The following is a 20,368-nucleotide window of genomic DNA, read 5'->3' as shown; positions in this document are numbered from 1 at the left end:
AATATTCAGGTATAAACAGCGTTTATAATTTAGTATAACCATACTACTTAGTTTATATTTTAACTGTTTTTTTTTGCAAGATAAATATCCGGAAGAGCTTTGAAATATTGACTAGCTTCATACTCTTACTTACATTTTTGTGTTAAAAATTGTACTTGTTTACGAATATAAGCAATCAAGTATGTAAACCAGATTAAAAACAGTAAAACGCTGGTACCAAGACAACACAGGAACACTGTTGTCATAACAACCATCAGGGACATGGTAGGACCTGCGGAACACCACGTTACCATAGAGATTCAAGATGAGGATACCAAACCCAGAAATGGTGTCACCAACGTCCGCTGGCTGAATAGAATGGACCTGACGTTTTATGTTTCCGAATATAATTTTTAATTATTATTTATTAATGTTTTGGTATACTAATACAATAAAATTGTTTTTAGTAGTTGAGAAATTGTAAGTAATTTGAAGATTACTTTAATATATACATTTTAAAATCTGCCAATATTTTATTTTACTTTTAAAAAGTTATCAATTTGAGAATATTTTTTTAGTATAAGAATCAGCTTTTTTATAATAAAAGTTTTAGCTTTATTTGAAAACTTTCTAAAAAAAATTCTAAGTCTTGATATTAGACTACTTAAAACTATATTAATTTCTTTTTAGTATTGCGTTTTAGTGATTTTTTAAAAGTGGTCATGTGTAACAACTTTTAATAAAAATAACTCAATTTTGAAAAAGGCGATATTAAATGTAATAAACAATGATCGAAATACAAAATAAAAACATAAAAATAATTTTTTGTTAGAAAATTGTATGATTTTAGACAAAAAATACTTAAAAAAACCTCAAGTTTTAACTATTTAAGTTTAAATTTTTTTATAAACTAAGCAAAAATTGATCAATTTAGTTATATGTTATTAAGTAAATAGTAAAAAATAAATACTCTTACTAAAAGCATTAGTTCAAAAACTTTAATTTGCTTCAAATAGTCATTGAATTTTGTAGCTTCAATCCAACAATAACATTCACTAATTCTAATATTTTATCTTAAATTAATCATTAAGCTAATAGATTTTGAGTAAAACTTGTACTTTTCACCAAATTTACAAAAGAAACATTCATAGACTTAGAAACACCAACCCGAACTTTCAAACAAGTTCAGCCAACTCAACTTTGAAACACTCGTCAATCTTATTTAATTTCTTGAACATTGTTCAGCTTCACGTCTCCGTCAACTCTAATATTTTTCTCTTCAACGAACCTCTGCATCCAGGAAGGGTATTTCTTCTTGCTGCTGCCTTTTCTCAACAGCTGACTTCCCAGTTGCAACTTTGAAGTGTTCGATTTGTCGTCTGGAAATAAATTGCTGAATTGAATGTAAAATTTCAAAATATTGCACTGAAACAACGTGACGAAAGAGTGATAAACCACAAGCAAACAGAGTACAGGTTGTAAAAAAAGTTTGCATAGGTGGAAAAATATACTAAACATAAAGCATTTACGTTGCTTAAAATTAAACCAGTGTTTTGAAAAGTAGTATTTAAAAAGTTGTTTCTACTAGAAAAAACAAACAAACTAGTTTTTGCCAGTACTGTTCTATTGAAAAGTTGAAACAAATTAAATAGTAAGCGTCTACTTTGTAAAAACTATCAAAAAACAAAAGTCAACAACCAAAATTTTAAGCTTATATTAGCCTTATTACAATCGGTTTAATTTGTATTCTAAAAGAAGAGCTTTTAGTTCAAGAAAAAGGTTATAAAGCAGTGAAATAACATTAAAACCTTTTACTTCAAATTGATTTTCGTCGGCTTCACTTATTGTTTGTGAAACGGTCACTAAAGGAAGCCTTGTGTTCGTTTTTCTCATTACTTCAAACATTCTGGTATTGAGAAAAAAATTAATTAATTTTACAAGTTTAGAAAAAAGTGTAACTATTGCTTATAAAAGATAGAAAATAAAATACTTTTATGTTTTTGAAAAATATACTATTGAAAGGTTTTATAATTAGTTTAAATTGGTATAACGTATTATATTAGGGACTAAAAAGTAAATTTTAATCTGTATTTATTTGATAGCAAAATTAAACTTAAGCTTTCAACTGTGCTTCAGTCTATTTATATATTTGTAAGAAATACGGAACATATGATTTAAAGAGTTTTAATTAAAATTTTATTCAGTCAGTGAAATTTAGTAAATAAGTTACTCGTGTCCAAAAAATATTTTCTAATATGCATGTTTTAAGTGATATTTGTATATTAATAAATACAAAACAATGTGGTAAAATTTGAAACTTTTTAGATGCATAAAACTCATTTAAACTGATGTTTGGACATACTTCAGCACGCTGTAAATAGTATTGAACTACTAGTGTTTACAACATACTTAGTTGGGGGTTTGTAGGTAGGGTTTTGGTTGTTATTGGTCACTTGAGGGCTCTGCTGAGCTTGCTTGTTCGCAGTCGAGTGCCGTTTCTCCAAACCGCCGTTGAACATTCGGCTCAAGTGTTTCAGCTGTTTTGTTTTTTAACTCATTAGTTTACATAAAAACTGTAAAATGACAAGAAAAATTTCAAACTGTACAAAAGCTTTAGAATAAATGTTTCGTCCTGTTTTGCTCACTAAACTCTTGCTTAAGATAATAAGTTCTAATTAGAATATTTTTCCTCCACTTAAACATTAAAATTTTACATTACTTGCTTTGCACCACTCAAAAAAACATAAATGTTTGTTACGTCATTACACACAAAACAAAGTGACGTCACACAAACCTCGTCCTGGTTCATCACCGTCATGTCGCCGTGGATGTTCCTCCGCCAGTCGGAGCCGTCCGCCCGCTTCCTCATCCTCATGTGGGAGGGCCTCGGGAGGGAGGGGCTTCCCCTCTGCTGGGGTATCGATCCCCGCAGGTGCTGCAGGTTGGGCGAGCGCATGCATGGAGGCGACTTCTCAGATATTGTTTCCAGCTGTTTTGAACACAATTTTTTGTTGCTCGATTTTATAAAAGTTTTTTGAGCTCCTTAATAAAGTTAATAAAATTTGTTCTCCGCTGTTTTGAATTTTTTTTCTACAGACTGATGTCAGTTCATTTATTTGATAAAAATAATACAAATTAGCTGTTTAAAAATCAAGTAAAAACTTAAACATGGATATTGGGTATACAGTTTATTATGTTGTTAACACTATTAATTTCATCCAAAGTTTAATATCTTTTAAATGTAGTAAACACTGACTTATAAGTAAAAACATCCTTGGAAATATACTCACTATCAGTCTATTAGCATTTAAAAGTTTGCTTATCATGCAAGGCAATTATTTTTCATAAAAAATACAGATGATTATTGTAAAACAATACAATTTTTTTTCTAGTGCTTATTTTTATTTGAATTGCTAAGTTTTCTACATGCCTAGGATAAAAAAAATATCCTTACACTAATTTAATTATCAGAAAAAATTAGCTAGACATAAAATTATAAAACATATAAATTTTTTTTGTTAGATACATTTGAACTTTTATCTACCCTATTCTAATTTTTTTTTCTGAATTTAGCCTTGTTAATTGTTTAAGTGTGTAAGGAAAGCCTTTAAAAAGGTAGCATTTAAGTTACACTCGAAAACAGTTAAAATATAAGTTGTGTTTGTATGAAAAAAGATGATTTAAACGACTAACGCTGATTTGCTTAACAGGAACATCACGTGACTTGATCGATGAAGCTGCTTCGATGTTGAAGTCTGATCCGATACCTTAAATATTGATAAACTATTGTGATATTATATAAAATTTGAAAGTTTTAAACTTTTTAAATTGATGAAATACTTTTCTTACTCATCAAATGATTTTTTTTTTCAGTAAAATTTTGTTGGTTAAAGATAAGTATAAGAACTTAAGTATGATTGTTAGGGCAGTATTTCATTAAAACTAGCATGTTGTTTATAAACAATATTGATTAAAACTTATTTTTCGAACAAGCTTTCTAAAAAATCTTAAGGAACACATTTATAAGCTTACTTACGAAAAAAAATAAGAGAAAAAACTAACCTTTGCAAAATGTTAAAATAAATCGTCAATAATAAAAGTTTAAAAGTAAATTAAATATTTTCTAGTTCAAAAATATAAAAAACAAAATTTTTAATGTTCTATAAATTTATAGGAACTTTAAAAACGATAAATACAAGATATTACGTCAACGGTTTGATCACATATGTTTTTAACTCTTAAACAGCATCAGTAAACAAACGACTAAACCAGGCGTTTTGAAAATTGATTAAAAACTTGTGAGAACAAACTTGAGTTTGACACGCTCCTCAACCTCTTCCTCCTGTTGTTCCTCCTGGCCTTCGTCCTCGCCTTCAGCTGCTGCTGCCTCAAGTCGAGCTTCTCCTCCAGCGACATGTTGATGTTGCTCACCGAGGACCTGCGCGTCGACTGCGTCGTCTGCTCCTCGTCGTTGAAATCCTTGGATCTGTAAGTTGTTGTACTCATTTAATACTGTTAGAAGAAAATATAGTGTGTAAAACAATTTATGGTAGTTTGATGGTTACCTGTTGTATAAGTTAAGTTTTAGTAAATTTTGTTAGAAAAATATAACTAGATACTAAAACACAGCTTCCATAGTTGTAAAGCGAGTAACAACACAGAATTAAAAAAGAACGAAAACATGCAATTAAATTTATAAAATGAAATCTTTTTATGAACAGTACTTCTATATACTGACAAGCTCATTAAGAGTAGCATCATATAACTAAAAAGTAATTAGAAAAAAGTATCATTATTATTTTAATCAAAAATCTAACTGTATGGTGGCGTTGTGGAGGCTCTCCATCAGCGACCTCCTCCGCATGTTCAGCCGTTTCAGCTCGGGGGAAGTTATGGTGAGGTCGCTGACCGGCGACAACACGTGCTGCGACCTCCTCAGCTCACTCGTCCACGTGCTACTGTTCCTCCGGGTCGAAACGGCGAATATGTGGTCCAGCTGGCTGCGGGCCGTGGACAGGGCGGACTCCTTCAGCTTGATGCCGGTCAGTGTGGACTGCTGCAGAAAATTATATAAATTTCATCAAATATTAATAATTGTTTAGAGTTCTGATGTTTTAGTTGATTTGTTGCGCCTTATTTAAAATTATGTCAATTGTTGCTCGATGAAAACTTAAAATGCTTTTTTATTTAACTCAAACGTTTATAAAAATTAGTTTGTATTATCTTAAAAACTATATAAAAAATCTTCTTTTAAACTAATATTTAATTATTTTTTGATGACAACTTTTTGTTTAATGTCAAGGTTTGCATGAAAAATATTTATAATTTGTTATGTCATATCTTTAAATAAATTAATGCATATATGTTAGTTTATTGGGCCAAATTTTTTTCAATGTTTCTTAATATGCAGAATTAGCTTTAAGTTTTAACACGTGTGAGTTTATAGTTTTTCACTATTATCATTTATTCATGTATTTAAACGTTATAAAAGGAGGTAATTAAAAATTTTTGGTTTAGATATATCTGATTGTTCGAAGTTAGCTTTTTATTAGTTTACTAATATAAAAGTAATTAAAGATGACAACACTCTTAAAAAAGTAGCTTATATTAAATTTATAGTAAAAATACAATAATAAAGATATTTTGGTTTGTCAGTACTTTGTAACAGTTAGACAGTTGAAACTTGCATTAAAATAAAACAATTTTTAGAACGTTTTTTCAATTTTTTAGAGTTATAAAACTAATATGTAGTCACGCTTTTATATTTGAAATAATTAATTAAATAGTTGTACAACTATCTAACAATTTATTTTAATATGGAATTAACTTATATGATCGAGGAGTTCACATAAACGTTTTTTCTCAACACAAAAGTAATTTAAAAAAGTCTGTATATGTTATTTACATTTAAAAGACCACCAAAAACGTTATAGAACATTTCTTGTATTGATTATTAGAAATTGAATATTTTTTAAATTAAGTATAGCAATAGTTAAAATAAATCCGTTGAGGTTTTAAATTAAAACCAGAAACTACCAATGTTTAAGTTCAAATAGAACTACCAACCAAAAAGTAATAATAGTAATAAACTGATTTCATAAAGTTTTATTGGTGCTTACATAACCGGGATTTTTGTTTTATAGGCAATAAAGTTACATCAGCTCAGTAGTTTTTGTTGTATTTAACCTTAACCTTGGCCGATTTGCTTAACAAATAAATGTTAAGAAGCTTTCTGTTTGTATTAAACTAAGTTTATATTTAGAAATTTTAGTCATCATATATTGCTTTATGAATGACCACCAAACAGTTAAGTTAAAATTAACCTTTAAGTAGAGTGTTTGAAATTAATCTATATAAACTTAATAAAATTAATTGTGCTTTTATCGATGTAAAAAACTTATGAAACATTTACATTTAATTAAAAGTAAAAAATAAAAATGCTAAGAAATTAATGTTTTTAGATGCTAATTAAGCTATTGTTTTAAGAACAACAAACGCTAAATATACCATAGCATCTTTTTCTTCAATTGTTTCTTGCTGGCTCAACAAAGTAGATTCGAGGTTGGAGTTTCTGTCGTACTTGGCAAGCTTCTTGTAGGCCTCAATGGAAATGGCAACAAACAAGTTCATGACGATCATGTTTATGATCAAGTAGCACGTTATGTAGTAGAATGCTGTGTGCCAACCTAAAAAAGAACTTTACTTATTCTCGTAATTAAAGCTTTACTTTTTAATGTTTGTAATGTAATTTGATGCCGCACAGATTTTAAATAAAAGACAACATTAGTTATGCTTTGTGAAACTAATACAGCACTACGTTTTTAAGTTAAAAACAAAGAAAATATTTTAATATGCTAAACAAATGTTTTTCATTTCAACATGGTAAAGGTAGTAGTTTAAGAATTAAATTATTTTCAACCAATAAGGACCGAATAAAAAAATAAATGTTTGTATGTGTATGATATCTTACTTGGTTTGTTTGTTTAAACTCTTAGAAACCTTTTCAAACGTATGCTTTCCAAGAAACAAGTTCAAGTGTTTGTAAATTTCAACTCGTAAAACTGTCAAATGCGTTCTAAGCGGTGAAACGCGTCAAATGAATGAGGCACAATCACAATTAAAAATTAGTTATAAAATGAGAAAGTTATTAGTAAAAAGATTAAAAATATTCTAGAAAAATGAGTTTTTTTGTACTTTGAAGTACCTAGTTATTTAAAGTTTGAATACAGTTTAATAAGATAAAAAAAAGAAGCTGTAATACTATATGTCAATAAAGTCAGTCAGGCATAATAACAATGTTTATTATAAAAAAACTGATACTACCTACTGACAAAACTCGAACACTAAAGGTATCGGATTAAAAAATAATGAAAATCAAACCTAGAGTATGAAATGTAATTTTATTACAAGCAAACAAAAAATCAAATTAAAAAAAACTTCTATGAAAACCGAAACTAAATTAAGCAGCGCATTTTAAATGCAAGACTTTACCAAAACTCATACTTTTCACCACGCCAAAGCATATAGTTCAAACAAAAACAAACCCGAAAAAAACAAAATGCATTTTGCAAGCGAGCCACCAAGTGTTTGATACCCGCATCGATCAGCAAAGTTTTTAATCAAAAAAATACGTAAACACGCAAAGTAGCAAAAGTAACAATTGCGCCACCAAGTGTCACCTGCGTCGATCTGCGCTCCCATCATGATCTGGTGCCAGTCGTTGGATGTGACGACCTGAAAGGTGATGAGCATCCCGCACCAGAACGTGTTGAACCCCACCCCGCACTCGTACTCCGTGTAGCTCCCCTCGAACCCGTGCTTGCTGCTGCCCTCCAGCGTGCTGTTTGAAATTTTTACGGTTGACTGAGTTTTAGATTTTTTTGAGCTTTTGGTCAGCTATTTTAAAACGAAGTGGTTTGTAGTAAGAAATAGTTTTTTGCTTGCTGATAACTTCTAATGTGCAGTTGTTTCTAGAACAGTGTGTTTTGTTTACTGAAAACAAGGTTATAAAAATTTAAAAATTGTCGAATATCAGCTTGAACAAAACTTTTTACCAAATCTATTTTAAAGTCCTCAATCATCTAAAGGTAAACCAGTTATCATTTTTAAGCTGTAAACATTTTACTTTGAAACTAAAAATCGATTACGAATTGAAACGCAACACTGACTTGTCTTGGAACACTTCGAACCCGATGACGGCATAGAAGAAGACGATGATCGCCACGAGGATCATCAGGTCGAACATGACAGGGTAGATGCTCCTCAGAATGGAGATCGAAGATTTGGCGTGCAGCGAGATGAAGAAGGTCCTGGCCAACACGGACAGGCTGGACACGACCACGCAGGCTCCCAGGTAATCCTGCGGCACGTTGTCGTACCTCGTCCATATCACGAACCTGTTGTTTGTTTTTGATTGGAGAATTTGGAATTTGTATTATGGCGTAGTGTAAAAACGCGTAGTTGTATGTAGCAGTTTCAGGCTTTAGAACTTAAGAAATTGAGAACATGTTTTGATTTACAAACAGACATGACATAACTGAAAACTCTTATACTTAAGATTAAAAAGGTAAGTTATACCTAATTTCAAGAAAAAATTGTTTTGAAAAACTTTAATTTTAATTGAAATCAAAAAAAAATCTAGCTTTGCAAATTCATAACTAGTTAAATATGTTAATAACTAATAAATTACAGTGAAATTCTTTAAAAAAATGTACGACTAGAAACTATACCTGTAACATTTTACACTTTTATTAAACTTTACTTATATCATTTTCTACTACATAATCTAATACAGTTGCCTATATCAACTGTGCACAGTGGATTTATAACAAAAGCTCTGCGAAGACTATATCATAGTATTATTTTCCTTTTATAAAGTAAATTTTACGAATAAGTTACTTTTACCGATTTAAATTTGTTTATAGCCATCAGGATCTACTAGAAAAGTGAAGTTTAAACTACCATTTATACATTAATATTTATTTAAAAATACTTGTGCATAATAAATTGTTAGCAAATCAACTTCTGAGCACAGGTGCAATTTTTGACAAAAACTGTCTAATAACTTAGTTTGAGTGAAATAATCGATAAATATACTATGTTATTTAACAAATTTTGTTAAAAAGTTTACAATAACACTAAAAGTTTTTTTTTCGAACCTAAGTTGAAAAGTTTAACAAATGTAAAAAATTAATTAAGTCTGAAGATTAAGCAAATTGTTTACTTAAGAAGACAAAATTAAACGACTATGCAAACATAGCAATTTCTCCAAAATTTTAAGTTTTAACCGTAAAATTCAGTATTTTTATGATACAACAAAAAAGCTAGGCTACTAAAAGTGCAATAACTTAATATTAGCTTATTTTAACTTGTACAAATGTATAAACTAAAAAAGTTTTACTTTAGATGCTTAAACTTAAAGTTTATGTAATATTTCGTTTCAAAAAAAACTAACCAAAAACTTAATTAAATGATGTTTAATAATTTGAACAAAACTAATATTAACAGCTAAAGTCACTTTAAACTGATACTTTAAAACTTAGTTTCAATTCTAAGTATACCGTTTTGTAAAATAGTAGCTATCTCGATTAATTTTACTTATACTGTATAACAAACATTGAACATGACATCTGTATCAACGTACCAAACTATAGTGGCGATCACTGCCGTCAGTACCAGGAAACCGTCTATCAGCTCGTAAAAGTTCAACATCTTCTTAACTCCAGTGACAACCCTAAGCAGGAGCTCGATGAAAAATATCAAGATGATCACGCTTCTCGATATCTGAACTGCCAACTGCGCCTTGTCTGTTATGCCCTTCCACATGCAACAAAACAGGATACTGCAGGAAGGAGAATAAATATTAAAAAACAAACACTTTTTATTAATTAAGTGAGATTTTAAAGTTTTAGCTACCTTTTAATTAACAAAAGTAAGCAACAGTTTTTTTAAATGATAAATATACACAAGTTCAAAGTACGAAACAAAAACTAACCAGTGTAAAAGAATGAGGTTTAGCACGAACACAGAAAAGCGTTTGCTCTGTAAAGTAAATTTTTTATGTTAATTACAGCTGTTTACTTTGAAAAATTATGTGGATTTTTTTGAATTATAGTAATTACAGTGCAAAGTACATTTGAAAAGTTATTTACTTTTGAAGACTGTATTATGGTTTACTATAATATTTCTCAAGTTAACACATGTGGTTTTTATTTACAGCAATCATTGATAAGTCACGAAAATAAACACAACTAAAATTAAGTCAAGCAAATATGTACAACCAAGCTTAAATATTCAAAATTTACACCTGTAGTTCAAATACAACAACAACACTTGCCACGTTACAACCAATAAACAAATATTTATAATAGATCCAGTCGTTTTAGATCCACAAGCAAAAGAAATTGTAAAAAATTTTAATATTGAAAAGAAAACTTAAAAAAAAATTTCAAACTAATTTAAATCTTAGTTGAAAGAGCAAAAAAGTAGTTCAACTAAAAATAAAAAACAAATCTACCAATATTATGAACAGTCTGATCTTGTCAAGCGAACAATTAAAGTTTAAAAATGCCTAATAGTTTTAGTTTCACAAAAAAATAAGTAACACCATAAGTAAAACGTTGTTAAAAACTAAAAGCATGTTTCAACTTAAATTCTACTTTGAAAAAGCAAAAACGTTGTTCAACTGAATCCAACCAACATTGATGAAGAGCCTGATCCTGCTGATCCTGCCTCCTTTTCCCTCCTCCTCGTCGCTGCAGTCCTTGTCGAACTCGAACGACAGCGCGTCGATCAGCTTCGTCGTCCAATCGTACGCCACCACCACGTCGTCGCCGTATGACGTCACAATGTCGTACTCCTCCGTCGGCCAGTCCGACTGGAGGCTGATGTAGCGGATGAGCGCGTTGTTTTCCTCCTCCGTGTTCTGTGGAAAAAAATGTATTTATGTATATATTTTTTTTTTGGATTTATGGGATAGTTCTATGTGTGTTCCTGGTTTCGACAAAGTTTTAAATGTTACTCATTAACCTTTAAAATTAATTCATTTGTTTAAAAACACTTGTTTTCTTATTTATGACGTGTTTAAAACAAAGCAATTACTTTAAAAATCTAGTTTGTAGTTTCTGGCTCTACTACCTTAAAACAACCTTAAATTTTACCACGTTGAGATTTGGGTCGCTTGTCATTATGCTTAGTAGTAAATGCGGAAAATATTTACAAGATAAACTTTACAAGAACTGACTAACATTTGGTCTGATAATTTTGAACACTCCGATCAGCGAAGGATCGTCAATAGGTATTTCCCCTTTTCCGAGAGGATCCAGCAAGTTCCAAGCTTTTGCCAGTTGTTCTCGCTGAAGTCTGTAAAAACAAATAAGCTCTTAATTGTGTCATCTAATAGAATCTCTAAAGCTTTAGAATCTACATTGTAAGTTTTAATTATACTTCTAAAACAATTGGTCTTTGAATTTAACATCTAGCTTATTTGTTCTAAAAAACAGAATTACTCTAAAAAAGTTCAAAGATTTCATTTTAAAGTTAATCAGCTAAGATTTAAATTTTTAACCAAGGCTCTTAGCTTTGATTTATTTTCCAACCGACTTTCTCTCCAATTTAACGTGCATCTTGCTGTACTCCCAGTAGCTCTCCACGATGATGGCCAGCAAGATCGCCATGAGAAAAAACACTCCGACGTAGAGGTAGACCCCGAAGAAGAAGAAGTTCACCCAGCTCTGCTTGAATGCCGGAACCATAAACTCCTTGAAAAGTTTTGGAAAATTATTCATTGTGCGTTAAGCTTGTGGATTAGAAAAACGACTAAAAGGTGTGTTTAAACGATTAGAGAAAAAGTAAACACAAGCTTTGTATGTCAATTATACTTTAATCAAGTCAATTGTTTTACTTAAGATTTAGGTTTGTGTAACTTTTAAAAAGTAGTATAAGCTATACTACAAAATTCTCTAGAAAACAAAATAATATTATTTGTAAATATTCGGAAACTAAAAAAGTGTACTGTCCATTAGCTAATTTGACTATTCTGGTTTTTACATGACTATACATATAAAAAAGCATGTAAAAAAATGTAATTAAGAGTTCATAAATCACAAAATTTCCAATACTTTGAATATAACAAAAAAAAATTCATCTAAAGACAATAAAGTGTAATTAAAATAACCTAAAGTGACTAAAGTAAGCTTTTGTTGATATACAGACATACCAGCACAATTATTTGTGAAACTTTAAAGAAATAGCAAAAGCATTTTTTGAATTCCTACTTTAATTGCTCACTATAACTAATAAATAAAAAGTAACGAGCTTACAGGGTAGTTTTCTGTGGACATAAGAACAAACATGTGCATAGTCGCTGAAGCCAAGTTGTTGAAAGCTCTGTTAAAATAGAGTTAACTTAATGTAGCTTCAGAACTTTTACTTAACAATTTTATCGTAAATGTCATAAAGAGCTTTCTAGCTACAAAATTAATATAACTTAAACTTTGTATTACCTTTTATCTGAGATGCTAACCAATTTAATAACTTAAAATAATGATATTTTTGTAAAGTTTTATCCTATACTTCATATTTAGTGTTTCATATAATTATAAAAAAAAAACTTTTTTTCATAAAAAATAGTTTATCTAACTTAAAAGAAGTATAAATTGAGGATAGCTTTAAAAAATTGTTTTTAAAGCAAACTAAACTAACCCTTCGTAGATATCAGTACAGCTTAATCTGTAAGAGTAAAATGTATAATTATTAAGTATCTAGTCTTTTTGAATACAATATAACTTTTACAAACAAAAAAACTTTTATAAACACCAAACTAACTGCTCTAAAAAGTTAAATGTAATTTTAGTTGTTTGAAAATAGATTACAGTAGTTTTTAGAAATACAACTACCGAAACTAATAGTGATGATTACTAACATTATATACAAGTATCATAAAACATTTTTCAAAAGTAATAGAGATGTAAATTATAAGCTCTACTTCAAATAGTGTTAACCACTCACGTTTTGTTGTGAACATCCTCGCACTTGTAACCTAAATCACTGTAAGCATCCAAATACAAATGCAAACCGACACAGGAATACATTACAATGAATATTATAATGATGAAGAACACCTAAATAAAAACATAATGATTAAGAACACTTTAATACCATGTTCTATAAGAATAAACAATATTATATCTACAAAGTTTAAATATATATAGGTTTGGTATTTGCTTAGAACTAGTTTACTCTTCTATTACTTGAAATATTGTTTCCAACATGCTTGAACGATAAAAGAGCTAACACATTATTTACGTAAACAAAAACAAAAAAAAGTAACTCTTTGGTATATAAGTTTTTATTAGATAAACTTTTATTTTAATTATAATGAAAACATAACATTGTAAGTCTGTTTGAATCAAACTTAAGTGTTAATACTCTTAAATGCAAACTTTTCCAAGTTTGGTGATGATGCTCAGCAGTACGTTGAATATGTGCGCGACGTTTTTCGATTTGCACAAAAGCATGGTGGCCCGCAAGCACCTGAACGGACACAACAATCTCTGTGGATAGCGTTTAGATTGTATATATAGAGTTTTACTGTGTAAAAAGTAACTTTAATGTAAGTTATAATAAAACTTTAAACATTTTCTTTGATCAAATTTATTTTACACACTGCCTTGTAGTTGCAGCTAATGACAAAATTAACGCTGAAAAACTAAAAAAAACTATCATTTTTGATGAAGACTAAATGTTGATAAAATAAATGTTTTGCTACAAATACTCATATAAGTTATTACTTAAACGCTGTTTGTTTTAATGATCGGTTTAAATTGGAACAAACCTTGCTAATTGAATGTTGAACAATCAAAACAATAAAGTCGACAACAAAGAACACAGTCAGCATGAACTCAGCTCTGTAAAAAATATAGATGTTTACCTTTGAAAGTTTAGATAAGGTACTTACATCTTTTTTTTTTTAATTGATCTCCTAGTTTTTATTGCTTTAAGCGCTTAGATTCTTCGGTTCAAACAATGTTGTGTCTGTTTTACCATCCTACGCTCAAAAGTATATACAAAATACTTGAAGTTCGACTTTTAGATTATTTTTGTAATGTAAGCTATTTGCTTTGTTGTTAAACTCATTTAGTTTGACCTCTTTAACTTTTTTATTTTTTCAAAACTTTATTTTAAATCTTTTTTGAGTTTTTGTTTTCGTATAAAAAATTATTATCGTACCATTTTAAAATCTATAGTTAGATCTTGTTTTAACTAATAGACATTAAAAACAAACAATCAGTCAAGAAATTGTTTAAAAACCGCTAAAATAGCACTACTTAAAAAATAACAAAAATTGTTTTTTAGTGCAAAAAAATCAGACCAACATTTATCTAGTAAAAAATAATTTCAATATACAAACGTGATGAGCTTGATTCATTCGAAAGCATAAATTAAAAGAATGCATTATTGTAAGTCCAACCTTAAGTGAAGAGCTTCTTTCGCTTTCCAGTAGTGGCTCAGAGAGAGGTATATGGTGTGAAAAGTTATGTCGGTTATGTAGACCGATATGCAAATCAAATTTATTGCAATCACAACAGGATAAGCTGGCGAGCTCGATTCCCTTAAACAACAGATTTTTACCTTTATTTAAGGTTTATTGTTAAACTTTTAAAGTATTTTTTTTAATATGAACAAAAATTTTGATTAATAATTTGATGAAAAAATTAAAAGCAACGAAAATAATAAACTAAATGAGCATTGATTTTGTCAACCAATTTATTGCTTTTTTAATGATCGTTTAAGAGAGCTATCTACGTAAATTGAACTAGTAGAAAGTCTTTTGGTTGAATAAGTGCATAAAAACGTTGGTAAAACTAGTTTTCAACACTTCTTACCACTTTTCTCCAATGGAGCAAGGTTCAAACTGCTGCTCCCACCCCATGATCATGCAGTGACACGCTATCGTCAAGTAGATGATAAACCTCCACGTCTTGCTCGTCACCAGGTTGTATATGCTGCTCAATGGAAAAAGGATAAAAGAAAAAGAAGTATTGAACAGTTCTAGTACAAGTTGACAAGTAAAATCTTGTTTTTAGAAAACATTGTTTAGTATACTTTTGTTTAACAAATTAGAAGGTGTTATTGTTCTACAAACTCTTAATGATTTAATATGTGAATAAGAACAAAAAATAAAAGAGTGCTTATTAACCACTGCATAATATTATTTTCTTAAATATTTTTTATTTTTTCAGATTACTATGATTAAAAAAAAAGTTAAGTATAAGTTTTAAACAAAACGTAAGTTAGCGATTATCAAAACTTGCATCCTTCAAAATTTTAAACTTAAAAAAATTGCTCTTCATTTTTGATTAAAATGTTTGAAAAAAACTATAAACAGAACAAACTTACGTTTTGAGTTTTTTTGGTTTGAAGAAGGCGTGCGCCTTGCCGATCCTGCCCCTGCCGTCCATGGCGTCCCTGACGTAACACGCGGCCAGCTGGACGTACATGCTCTGGTTCGACTGCCCGCCCAGCCTCGACTTCGATATGTTGTCGCTCTGAAGGGTGTTGTTTGTAAACTCACTCAAAAACTTGTGCTGAGCAGTAAAATAGTAGCGTTTTTGATTTAAAGCAATAATCTTAATTAAAATCAACATTCTTTACTTACAGATGATATAACCTTTAATTTTAGTTCAAATAAACTTATTACTTTCCTAACCAACCCCCTGAACTTGCGGCTGCAGTATGACTGCCGGAGTGAGCATGCTAGTTGTCGAGTAGTTCCTCATCAACCTACCCCTCTTCTTCTTCTTCTTCATTTTAGGGGACTTCCCGCTGCTGGAAACGTCACTTTCGACCAGCTTTAGTATGGGAGTCGTGGAGGAGGAGCTGAAGCTGGTGGACTCGGTGGAGGACTCGTCCAGGCTCCAGTTGATCTGCTTGTGTTGCTGCCCGCTCGGAGGGTCCACCGTGCCCACTTTGCGCAACCTGCCGTCCCTGAACAGGCTTCTCTTCAAGCTCGCCTGTTAAGTTTTTGTTTTTCATACCAAGAACAATTTTTTTGTTTGTTTGAATTTTTTATTACTTATAGTTCATGCTGCTGAAAAATGAAAGGAATATACTGACGTCAACTTAGTTTAAAAGTGCAATATTCACATTTTTGTAATTTTTACTTACTATTATTGTATTTCTCCTGATAAAGGAAACGTAGAAAAAATCTTGTTTGGTTAAATGCTTGCAAAAACTGAAAACGATTTTCAAACAAAATGGTTTATACAAAATACTAACTAAGGATTTTTTCGTAGAAGTCAACAAACTTATGATGTATTTTGAAGCCATCATTTTAGTACTGTAATTAAATCTTTATAACTTTTTACATATAAATTATTTCAACAGAAAACAAAATAGCGTTTATGTTGCAGAACATGATATAAAAAATTATAAAAAAAGTTTATTTTATGATGACAAACTAAATCTTTTGTTGAAAAACTTAAAAGTTCTTAAGGTTCTTGTGGTTTATTCTAGCTTTAAAATTTCCTTTATCAATTCAATTTTTAATTAATCTCGAATTTTTTGTTACATAAGAACTTAATTCCTTAGATTTCTGTACATAAGCAACAAAACCTGCTTGAACCCAACAGTTGGATTCTTTTCCTCGTCGATCACAATTTCCTCAATTTCCTCCTCTGCGACGCTCTCTAGCGGCTGCCTCCTCATCTCGCCCCTCCTCATCAAGTCCAGCATGTCCTTCTGCTCCTCCTCGATGCTCTGCAGGCTCCTGTTGATCTCCAGCCTCTTCGCAAACGGGTTTCCGGATGCCGAGGCGACGTGGGGAGAGAGATAGGACCTCTCCAGCATGTCCAGTATGTCATCCTCATCTTGGGAGTTTCCCTTTTCCGAAGAAGAGCTGGCTTTTCTGCGAGGTAAAGAGGGTTTAAAGAAACAACATTTATGGTAGACTAATTTAAATTTCAACATATTTTGTTGCTTTCCTATCGTTATTTGCATTTGTTTTTTGATTAAAAAATCTAACAAAATTGCATTTAAATAATCTTAAATTTTATCAATGTATCAAAATTCTTTGTATTTTACTGCAACCAACCTGTGAGTGTGATCTTGAATTAGTCTTGCCGCTCTTCTGTTCAGCTCGTCTGCTTCAGAACACAAGTTCATAACCTTAAAAAGTATAATTCCATCATTTATTTTTGTACTATTAAAAACTTATCTTATTGTGGTGTTGTTTACAAAAAATTCAACTTAATAAATATTTCTATTAATTATTTATTACTTGAAAGACTTACTACTTTTTTCTTAGCTATTTTATTTGTAACAACAAAGCAAGTAAAACCGTTTTTATAACTCTTAATTCAAATATTATAGGAGTTATACTTGCTAAAACATTTAATATACAAGTTGTAGCCAATTTAACCTGCTGTCTCAAGCTGTCCTCCACAAACGAAACTTTTCTCGTTTCAGCCGACTTCGGAGGAGAAAGGCTCGAAAAGTTAGTTGAGCTCTTCTTCAGCGAGCTCTTCACTCTCTGCAGCGGACTGTTTGCTTTGTTCATCTTTTACAACAAACCTGTTAAAGTTTAACTTGTTTTTAAATACTGAAAAAACATGTGAAATAAAGAGTAGATGTAAACTTAAAAATACTATTATTTTACTGTTTTAATTAACGTTTTAATGTGTCTTTTATTATTAACAAACTAGCGCTAAAAATAAAGTTAAACAGTTTTCTAAATTGAAATTTAATTCATAAATAATTGTTTTATATATTAGTATCGGATTATTACGGCCTGCAAGGTTTATCTGGCCCTTCAATGGTAAATCCTCGGCTTGGGAAATTTATTTTAGTTAAAAAAAATATTTTAGGTACCTTATAAACATAAGTTATTGAAAAAACTGCTAGTTTAAATGTTATGATAGTGCTAGTTTTAAGACAAGTTTTTCATTTTATTGCATTTTTCAAATATCAACAGTCTCGCAAAGTACTTTGTCGTTTGAGCCCTCCTCGTTAATACGTCTGTTTACTACGCTATTTTAATTAAAAAAAAGATAACAAAACAATTGAGCCTGTTTTTTTATGAAAGACATTTTTTTGACACACGTACTTTTAAAGTAACTTTCTGTATCAAAACTATTTAAACAGAGTGAGTGATTAAAAACGATGTGTTTAAAGCTATAACATATATGCTTTAATTTTCTTATACAGCAGTTTTTACTAAAATAAATGCAAACTTAGTTTAACGAAGTGCTTCATTGTTTTTATATGATAAGTTTAAGTCTAAATCAGTGTTTTATAGTTACATGTCTAAAACAAGTTTTTTATGTAATTTTCGTAAAATTTTGTAAATTTTAGTTGTAAGTATACTAAATATATTCAGAATTGTGTGTTATCAATCGCAAAATAGTTTTAAAATCACTTAATTTTTTTTAACACTTGTAGTTTTTTTTATAATTTATAAAAAAATCAGGAAACTTTGCTAAAAGTGATTTGTTAACTCCAAACTAAAACTCAAATATAGATTTGTAGTAGATAAGTTTATTTAAGCATCTTTGTTTTTAAGAATATCATTTTTTTATATATCTTTTTGTTTAAAAATTACAAAAAAAAATTAAATTTGATTTTTTTTCACCTTTCTGTACATTTTTACAAGGTATGTTTTTCTACTTGATTTACAACTAATATGCTACATAGTAAATATCAGTTATAATTTTTCTAAGGAAAACCAAGTAAACTTTTTATCAAAGAATGTTCGCTCTAGTAAAATTCAAAAAATTAAACTTTTTTGTCTGTTCGAATTAGTATACAAATTTGCATTTAATATACTGTTTAATTTTATAAATTAGCTTCCGAAACTAAAATTTGACTGACTAAATACATTAAAAAATTGAAAAGATAATTTGACTAAAAATTTGATAAGTCTCAAAACAAATATTTTAATACTAACACTAAAATAAGAATTTGCAACTACCAGATTAATTGAAATAAAAAACTTACTAGCAACCGACAACAAACTAATTAAATAACAATTCAAGTGTGTCAACTTGGAACAAAAACAAATGCTTTCAAAACAAACAAGAAATTACAAGATAGCAAGATACACGAGCTTCTTGAGATTTGAACAAATATTTACTCTTGTTGTTAATAGGCTGGCGGAAAACACAAAAATTTTACATCTGGGGGGATTTTTTATAACCTATAGAAACGATGATATGTCTAAGATGGCTCAGTAAAAACTGATCACCTTTTAGTAATCTATTTTGTACTACCAAAAAAACTCTAACTTGAAAACTGTTTGTAACCCAAAATAGGTAATTATTATAACTTTCATTTATACTAAATACTTAAAGCTTAAAAAATAATCTATGTATATTGAGTGTGTGGTTTAAGTAATTATTTAATGATGTTTTGATTTATTATTTTAAAAGTTTATAAGCTTTTATTATTGTTTATTTTAGTAATAGACAAAAAGAAATATAAAACCAGTAGTACTTCCTTGTCAAAACTAAAAAAGAATATTTTAAACCTAAGAAATACATTAATGTGTTCAAATTAAAAAATAAACTTCTTACTTTTTTACAACAGTAAACATTTGCAAACTTGTCTAAAAAACAAACTTTAAACTGGAACTTCGTCGTTAATGTTCTACATTACACTTAATATTAACTTTAATACATTAATAGTTAGTAGATATTAAGATTTATTTCTAAATAAATTAAGTATTTCTGCAAAAAAACAATGATAAAACTTATTTAGCGATAATTTGCAAATAACTTATCGTTTATTTCTTTTTGGAGTTGTTTTTTGTTACGATAAGTTATATACAAGTTTGAAATATTTTGCAATAAGCTTTAGTTTTTTACTCTTAGCTTAACCCTCTGTTTGGTTTATTTTCCTAGATTGTTCAAAGGAAAAATCTGAACTGATATCTCCAAAAATTTGAAAGTAAGCTTCTTAAATAGGTAAACTTTACGATGAAAATTATTGAGCACTCAAAAATTTGTAATGGTTGGTAAGCTCCGAAAATTTAAAAAAACATAGATTCAATATTCTTTTTAAACAATTCAACTTTAATAATTTAATCACAAGTAGTATAGTATATATTTTTTAGTATTAATTTATATTATTTATTCATTTCGTGTTTCTTAAGTTGTAAATACGCAGTAAACAAAAAAGTTTGCACTTTGCTTGCTGTACATTACTGTTTACATATTATTAAAAACAAACAAAAACTATTAAATAAAAAATTTGAAGTTCTTTTAACAGCTTTAATGCACAGCAAGCATGTTTTATTAAGCTTTTTCAAAAACATCTAAAACTATCTAATTAGCAGTTTTTCAGTTCACAAATGCATTCAGTTTTAAAAAAGTAAAGCTTTGTAAAAATTCTGTAG

General features: G+C 29.4%; 1 protein-coding gene across 1 annotated transcript; it reads right to left on the bottom strand.

Moving 5' to 3' along the window:
* Positions 1–1,197: 1,197 nt before the first annotated feature.
* Positions 1,198–17,536, bottom strand: LOC145850122 (uncharacterized). Its single transcript, XM_082955266.1, has 27 exons — positions 17,399–17,536; positions 17,072–17,145; positions 16,594–16,885; positions 15,693–15,992; positions 15,379–15,566; positions 14,865–14,984; positions 14,450–14,590; positions 13,814–13,886; positions 13,422–13,532; positions 12,988–13,100; positions 12,682–12,702; positions 12,300–12,366; positions 11,581–11,738; positions 11,226–11,340; positions 10,679–10,903; positions 9,974–10,020; positions 9,623–9,820; positions 8,148–8,375; positions 7,659–7,819; positions 6,487–6,665; positions 4,797–5,035; positions 4,290–4,465; positions 3,673–3,746; positions 2,774–2,968; positions 2,389–2,516; positions 1,788–1,885; positions 1,198–1,358 (listed from the first exon to the last, which is right to left on the bottom strand). The coding sequence occupies exons 1-27, from the start codon at positions 17,534–17,536 to the stop codon at positions 1,198–1,200; spliced, it is 4,020 nt and encodes a 1,339-aa protein (XP_082811392.1).
* Between the last annotated feature and the right edge of the window lie 2,832 nt (positions 17,537–20,368).

Source organism: Thalia democratica, chromosome 2 (assembly GCF_965202585.1).
Source record: "Thalia democratica chromosome 2, ktThaDemo2.hap1.1, whole genome shotgun sequence".
NCBI lineage: Eukaryota > Metazoa > Chordata > Thaliacea > Salpida > Salpidae > Thalia > Thalia democratica.
Note: the sequence above shows the minus strand (reverse complement) of the source record. Positions and strands in the feature narration are given on the sequence as shown.

Excerpts from the sequence above, each read along its gene's own strand:
- LOC145850122 (XM_082955266.1), bottom strand. The coding sequence starts at position 17,536 with ATGAACAAAGCAAACAGTCCGCTGCAGAGAGTGAAGAGCTCGCTGAAG. Across the intron at positions 13,533-13,813 it reads TTCAACATTCAATTAGCAAG|AGATTGTTGTGTCCGTTCAG; the intron begins GTTTGTTCCAAT and ends CGCTATCCACAG. Across the intron at positions 6,666-7,658 it reads GGGAGCGCAGATCGACGCAG|GTTGGCACACAGCATTCTAC; the intron begins GTGACACTTGGT and ends GTTCTTTTTTAG.